Source organism: Lutzomyia longipalpis, chromosome 3, assembly GCF_024334085.1.
Source record: "Lutzomyia longipalpis isolate SR_M1_2022 chromosome 3, ASM2433408v1".
NCBI classification, from domain to species: Eukaryota; Metazoa; Arthropoda; class Insecta; order Diptera; family Psychodidae; genus Lutzomyia; species Lutzomyia longipalpis.
The window spans coordinates 15,971,942-15,979,782 of NC_074709.1; the positions used below are offsets into that span (position 1 = coordinate 15,971,942).

Below are 7,841 nucleotides of genomic sequence, written 5' to 3' on the forward strand. Positions count from 1 at the left end.
AGTCGATGTGCTCATCCACCAATAAGTCACTGTAAATTGTCCGGACACGTAGATTCTGCAACGATGGAAGGAAGTTTGCTGGTGAGTCCTCACAAATATCTTTTAAATATATGCTCCATTGCATTCCTTAGAGTAATTTCCGTCAACCAAAGATGCAGGCTTTGAGAAAATCTCAAATGAAACAACGACAATGGGAAAAACAGCAAATTCTAACCTCAAAAACTTGTTTTTATTTTTCCAAAAGGAACCAACTTTGTTTACCGTGAAAGGAATTTGTATCCTGGACAATGATGGAAATCGCATTCTTGCCAAATACTACGATAAGAATGTCTTCCCCACAGTGAAAGAGCAAAAAGCCTATGAGAAGAATTTATTCAACAAAACTCATCGTGCTAATGCAGAGATTATTATGCTCGATGGATTAACCAGGTAAAAAAAGGAATCTCCTGAATTGAAATCTGGTATTAAAGCTATTTTCTTGGGGGCAGTGTTTACAAGAGCAATGTGGATCTCTTCTTCTACGTGATGGGCAGTACGCATGAGAATGAGCTGATTTTGATGTCGGTGCTTAATTGCTTGTTTGACTCTGTTAGCATGATCCTGAAAAAGAATGTGGAGAAGAGGACGGTGCTGGAGAATCTGGACATTGTCATGTTGGCAGTTGATGAAATTTGCGACGGGGGGTGAGTAACAAAGATTTCTTTTTTTCAGTATTCAACAGTAGGTATTATTATTCTTTTTCTTGTTTAATTTTTCAGAATAATTCTGGATGCAGATCCTTCATCCGTGGTTAAGAGAGTTGATCTTCGTAATGATGACATTCCAATTGGGGAACAGACCGTTGCACAGGTAACAAATGCAATACACGGGCTTTTTTGGTAAAAAGAAAAATGTGCAAAGAATCTCCTCACATTTTTTTATAAGACATTCTCACATGTTAATCAACAAAAGTGCCACAAAATTCCATTAAAAAAAGATTATAAAAATTTCTATTTTTATTGAAAAAAGATAAAAGTCGATTTATTTGAGTAAAAAAAAACTTTGTAATTTATGTCCATCCACAAGTTTTTTCACATCACGCATTTTTTGAGCTTCAATGAAACTTTGTTCTTCCTTTTTTTATACATCCCCCTTCTTTTTCTTGTAGGTCTTCCAATCGGCAAGAGAACAACTGAAGTGGTCGTTACTTAAATGAAATAATAATAAAAAATAATTAAGTACACTCTCTTCTCGCTAAAGAAAAAAAAAGAATGTCTCTAAAATCAACCACTTAAAAATAAATTATTATTTCTTTAAAAAAAATACATATTTCACCGCGAAATTTGCAATAAATAATCAATATATTAGTTTGCTTTGTTGTTGTTGCTTATAGCTCCTCTGCTGATCCCCAAAACGTGACTATTTTGGGGGAGTTTCATTTAATTAAGTAATTGACTTACTTCATCGGAAATGTTTCCAAATAGATAGACAACTCTTTTTCCGTGTGTGCGGGTGGGCCGAATGACGAATATAATTTGCGATAAGAAAACCCCTCTGTGCAGCAAGAGAATGAGACAGAAAGCATGTAACTTCCTTCCGTCAATGAACAGGGAGATTTGTATGTTTGAGACCTATAAATAGCCCCGCAAAGATCAAGTTATGATGACTTCCTAATCAATTCCACGCAAGTTCCTGAAAGTTGGTAAAGCTTGACGTGGGGGATGATAAGAACTACAGGAACTGAACAGTGTGCTACTGTCATTAACTGAGGCTGCAATAAAATTTATTTATTAATCTTTCGTTTCTCTATGGATATTTAAAAAAAAAACTTATATTTAGCTTGTTTAATTATAAAGAACTTGTATTCTTGAGTTCTTTCAGTAAAATTTCATTTTTTTTAAATAAAATTCTAATATGTTCTTTTATTAGTCTTGTCGTAATTGAGTCAGATTCAACTAACTTTTATTCGATTTATTACAGAATTTTAACCAATTTGCTCTCAAACTGCTAATTATGCCAATAAAAAATTATTTTACATAATTCAAATAATTTCTAAAGACAGAATTCTAGTCATCTAATTTTGTTCCGTCAACCTTATTTCCTGATGTAAAAAAAATTAAGCAATATTTCGCATACAATAACTACATGCTATATCTTCTATATTCCATTTAAAATAAATTAGTATTAGAGCTACGCATTCTAAGTGTGGATAAGTAAGACAATACCACAGCACGCAGTTTTTTCTTATTTATTTTATGGGATTTCCCAAAAAGTCCAAACTTTTTTGTGAAATATTTCAAAACTTTGAAACATTATTTCTTTAATATGAAAACCGGAGCTCTGAATATGGGATGACCTTAATAACTATTAAAAGAGATTCATGAGTCGGAATTCAGGTGATCCTACACCGAAAGTTCCCTGTAGAACATTAAATCAGTCTTATCTAATTTACGTTAAAAAAATCAGCTTTCTTTTTTTTACAGCAGAATCTCTAAATTATTAAAATTCAAACATAAAATTTATTTTCGAGTTTTTCAGCTTTTTCTGTCTTTCCTCGATTTTTGCCCTTTTGATCGACAACATGTGGAATCATTTATTTTCTTAAATACGTACACTCGCAACTGAATGATTTATATTTTTTATCACCAAAGGTCCTTTAGGGAAAGAAAAAACACATATTTTTTCAAAAACAAGAAAAAATATCATATTTGGTCAAAATGTCTCAAGGTAAGAGCTACGCGTGGAATTTTCAATCGTGCGCTAATCATTTGTATGAAAAAATTAACTTTTTGCAACAAAGCGAGATGGAGAGCGTCCTTATCTAATCGCAACCAATAACTAAAGAAGAATTGTTGGACGTGTGTGGAATGAGACAGGGACATACTGTGGGTACCAGTTGATTGCCTGAAGTACCTCCACTCTATTGGATAGCAAGCCAATATTGTTCGCGCAATATTTCAGTGAACGCGGTGTTGGGTGGAAGGACAGTCTGGGTTAAACTACCTCAACGGCCGAAACACGGAGCTTTTTACCTATTAAATTTGTCTTTAGAAGAATTCTTTTTTGCAGTAAAGTTTTTTTTTTAGCAACAGTGATTTATTTTTTGTGCGGGAGTGTTGTGTGAGAGAACGGAAGGACCTCAACGGCCAAGGATCAAAAAGGTGAGCTACCTTTGCATTCCATTGCAGTGTGATCGGGTGATCTTGTGCCGTGTGTTATCAGACTTATTGAGAAAATGTTTTTTATTGGTTATCGGAACTGCTGAATGACACTCTTTTTATCACAAAAAAACATCAAGTTTTCATTTAATGTGAAGAAAAAAAATTCCACATTATTGTGAAATGACGAGCAAAAATTACTTTTTTTAGTGGAAAGACTGACAAGAAATTTGATTAATAAAATTATTATTAAAAAATTTTGAGACCTTTATTAATTGGATTTTTGTTAATTAATATGCTGTAGGTATATATCTCTATGAAAATCGATTTATGAGTTATCATAAATTATGATTCTACTTTATGGCATTGATAGGATATATGTATGAACAGGAGTGTTTTGTGAAATAACACTTAATTAAATTGAAGATCATTCTTTTTGTTTATTAAAAACATAGAATGATTAAGTCTTAAATTGAAGTAAATTGGATGACTAAAATGTTTTATCCCAAATGTAAATATACCGAAATCATCGTCGAATAGCAAAGTTTTAAACACCTTTTAACAAGCACGATCATAAATTAAAATTTTGAAAAGAAGAGACTAAAATAATTTTTTTTTGCTAAAAAGCTGGCAAGTAAAACTTTGTACTGTGTTTTGAGAAAATTTTGGTTACATCTAAGGAAAAAAAATGAAAAATCCTTAATTTTCTTATTCAATTAAAAATTGCAAGAAGAATTAGTGAAAATTTCAGATTAACATCCATTGCCAAAATTTTAAAATGTAATGAAAAAATCATTATTTTCGCAATAAAAAATAGTACCTAATATTAATTAATAATCTTTTGAAGCATAATATTTATTCCAATTAACATTTAAGAACATCCTTGTGATATAATCTGCCACAATATGTACAATAAAATTGATAATAAACTGCTTATGTGGCTTATTTATTTCCATTGAAAAAATGATGAGGGAGTTTTAAGAAAATATAATCTCTAAAATTTATTGTTTATTTTTTGCAGATAAAAGAATTTCATGTGGTGAAGTTCTCACCACAGATAACTGCAATATAGATGTTGGGCTGCATATTTCCACGTCCTGCCGAGATGACGAAGAGTTCGTACAGCAAACGCGATATAAAAGCATTCACAAATAGTTTTGAGAAAGCCATAAAGATTCTCCTGTTGGGTACTGGAGAATCTGGGAAGTCAACAATCCTCAATCAGATGCGCATCCTTCATATTAATGAATTCACAACGCAGGAACGTCTAGGGCGCATTGCCATCATCCGGCAGAATCTCCATGAGTCTGTATATGAGATTGTTGTGAATGTGGAGCGCCTAGGCTTAACATTTGATTGTCCAGCTAATGCAAAGAGTGCGCAGTATATTCTAAATCTGGGCAAAATCCTCCCGGATAGCTTCAACCCCGTAAGTGTGTGTAGCCTCGCGGTGGGCGTTGAGGTGATTGATTTATTGGGCTAATCGTTCGCGTGTCGACTCTTTCCAGGAAGACACCTATGTGGAGCACATCGAAAACCTCTGGTACGATCGTGGTGTTCAAGAGTGCTTTAGTCGTTCCAATGAGTACCAGCTGAACGATAGTGCAAAATAGTAAGTTTTTAAATAGTATGCAGGCATGGTAAACCCCTTCTTATCACTAATTCTCTCCTCTTCTCACATGTATAGCTTTATTGATCGAGTGCAAACTGTCACCAAGGCAGACTACATCCCATCCACTGATGATATTCTTCACAGTAGGAAAATCACAACAGCCATCCATGAGATTAAGTTCAACGTTAAGGTACGCTGGTCCCTTCTCTTAAACATAGTCTCCTTCAAATATACGCACTCTCTCTCTACGGGAATGAAGATTAAAGGCCTAATCAATTTTCGTTGTACTCTTCTTGGAAAATTTATATTATCCAAGAAACTCCTTATCATCTCTTCTTTCTCTTTCTCTTTTAATATTAAGATTAATTCTAAGTAATTGAGATTAAGCGTATACCTATCTTATAAGCTCTTAAAGCTTTTTACTTCTAGAGGTATCAGGCATGTTCTTACATAAAGACTGTGATTCAGTTGTTAACGATTTTTTTTTGTAGAAAACTTAAATCTTGAAGGACCTTCAAAAGGCTCCTTAAAGATCTTAAAACCCTCAGAGCAACAATAGCTACTCTAAATACGCAGATCATGCTGTTCTTGGATGCTTTGTCAGGAACACAGGAATACTACGATATTGCATAATCCCCATAAAGCTTAAAGCTCTTAAATTTACCTTCACAAATAGGAAGTCGATGGCCGTAAAAGTAGAATCGTGGGTGCACTCTTGAGCTTTATTTATTTATATGAGCAGTTTTACACAATTTTAGGGAAAAGGAACAAAGCATTTTCAATAGTAGATTTTACGATTAATTTGAACACTTAAAACGTTTAAAACGTGGAGCTAATCCTGTTTTAATATGTAACTGCACCAGAGAGCTTTTCTTGCGTACAAAAGAATTTAATTTTATTTATCTTAATATATAAAGCTGAAAAGTCTGTCTGTCTGTCTGTGGCACATGAACTCCTAAACGGCTGGGCCGATCGTAATGAAATTTGCATGGCTTTGCATCTTTCTTTAATTTTTTAATCCTCATAAGAATTAAGTTATAGACTTCTGTTGAAAATTTCTTTCAATTGGTTTTTCATTCGGTTTTATGATAAACTTACATAAAAAAATAATATAAAAAATAAAATAAAGCGACTACAAGCATAAAAAAACAGTATAAAAGAGAAGCTTCAAATGCATATTCTATTTCCCAATGAGATAGAGAGGTGATGTAGGTCATACCCGTCATACCTATAAGAAATCTATTCTTTCTCAAATCACTTTTCTTCATCTTATTGATATATTTAATTATTTGAGCTTCTTCTAAATTCTTCTCTGAGTTTTTTTGCCCCAGTTTTCCCTAATTAAAAAAGAATCTATTTGGATTGATAAAAGTATGAAAAAACACGTGTGCCGGATACCTGTCGTTGTTCCATCTTCACTTTGAAGAGTGGGGAAAATACAATCGCACAAGAATGTTGTTGATGATTGAGCTGATTGGCACATTTTTTTTTGTTGAACAACCTCTAAGCAAGTCTGGAACACATGAGTCAGACTTTCCCTTAAAAATCCATTAAGACGATTTTAGATTGGAGATTTTTGTTTGTAAACATTCCCAAGTGGTTGTTGTCCTATTTTACTTATTACAATTTTTAAATATGTACCTTCAAACCTATTGAAAGTTCCAATAAATTATTTTGTTGCTAAATGATGCAATTAATGAGTAAAAATATAACAACTGAAGTTCATTGAAGTTTATCTTTTTTCTGGGATCATTACATTGATTTTTATTTAGACCACTTGTCGAATAAATATAATAGTTTGATAGAATATTCAACAACAATAATAAAAGATTTGATTTTGGCTTGAGAGGAGTGGCTGATAAAACTATCCCTCTCCTGCAGTGATAAGCTATCCTGAGAGTAGTCTAACATGTAGTATTGCACTTTGTACAACCCGGCAACGGGGATTTCGCAATAAAGCTTATGGGGAAAAGCCACAAAACATCAAGTTAAATAGTATTCAATATTGTTGCTACCGCAGATACCGAAGAACATGGGAGGAGGCGTCCAGGAATTCCGTATGATTGATGTGGGTGGCCAGCGGGATCAGCGCAACAAGTGGATGCACGTGTTTGAGGGAATTGATGCTGTGCTCTTCCTCATCTCGTGCGGGGACTTCGATCAAACTCTACGCGAGGATACGCAACAGAATCGCCTCTGTGAAGCTCTCAAACTCTTCACTGGTGTCTGGCATAATCGCTTTCTCGCTTCAGCGGGTATTATTTGCTTCCTCAATAAACAAGACATCATGGAGAGGAAGATCATGGAGGGTAAATGCATTGGACACTACTTCCCAGACTACTACAACTATCGTCTCTCCGCAAATGATGGCATTGCCTTCGATGAGTGCAACAAAACACGGTGCTTCATTCGCCATAAGCTCATTGTAAGATTAATTAAACCTTCGAAAATTTTCAAAATTCTTCTAATAAAAAATCATTTTTGTTCCAGGAAGTCACAAATGAGACACCACGGCCATTCAGAAATAATGAGTGTGTGAAAAAGGAATGTTACTTCCACTTTACCGTCGCAACTGACACCAATAACATCCGCAAAGTCTTCTACGATGTCCACAGTATGATTCTCAATGATATTTTATGTCGTATGGGACTCCTATAACATTTCCTGCTTCCTACTAATTTTAATGATTTTATTTTATATTAAAAACAAACAAAAATATTTTTTTTATAAGCTGTGATAATAAATAAAATCTTCTGAATAAAATATAGGGGAGAGCGGGGCTAATAAAGTCACTTAAGGGTTTGGAAAAGGCTTAAAATATCATATTTCCTATCTAGATAGAACAAAATGATCTTAGAAAGAGTTGTAGGGCAAGAAATATCCTAAAGAATTGGACTATACATTTCGCTTTATCTGTTTGTGAAATATGATATTTTGAGCTTTTTCTAAACCCTTAAGTGACGTTTTTAACCCTTAACGTCCAACGTGAAACATAAAAACATTGAAACATGCGCTCTTTTATCGCGATTTTTATTCTATGAATATATTTAGAGGACTTTTCTCACTCAGAATATCTTCTTTGACCCCTTATG

The 7,841-nt window shown here is 33.7% G+C and overlaps 2 protein-coding genes across 2 annotated transcripts; both read left to right on the forward strand.

Annotated features, from left to right (window-relative positions):
- Positions 1 to 1,346, forward strand: LOC129793424 (coatomer subunit zeta-1). Its single transcript, XM_055833429.1, has 5 exons — positions 1 to 81; positions 245 to 429; positions 489 to 683; positions 759 to 849; positions 1,148 to 1,346. The coding sequence occupies exons 1-5, from the start codon at positions 64 to 66 to the stop codon at positions 1,193 to 1,195; spliced, it is 537 nt and encodes a 178-aa protein (XP_055689404.1). The 5' UTR covers positions 1 to 63; the 3' UTR covers positions 1,196 to 1,346.
- Positions 1,347 to 2,973: 1,627 nt separating this feature from the next.
- Positions 2,974 to 7,512, forward strand: LOC129793396 (guanine nucleotide-binding protein G(f) subunit alpha). Its single transcript, XM_055833383.1, has 6 exons — positions 2,974 to 3,140; positions 4,159 to 4,566; positions 4,646 to 4,749; positions 4,825 to 4,939; positions 6,770 to 7,174; positions 7,240 to 7,512. The coding sequence occupies exons 2-6, from the start codon at positions 4,210 to 4,212 to the stop codon at positions 7,405 to 7,407; spliced, it is 1,149 nt and encodes a 382-aa protein (XP_055689358.1). The 5' UTR covers positions 2,974 to 3,140; positions 4,159 to 4,209; the 3' UTR covers positions 7,408 to 7,512.
- Positions 7,513 to 7,841: the final 329 nt, after the last annotated feature.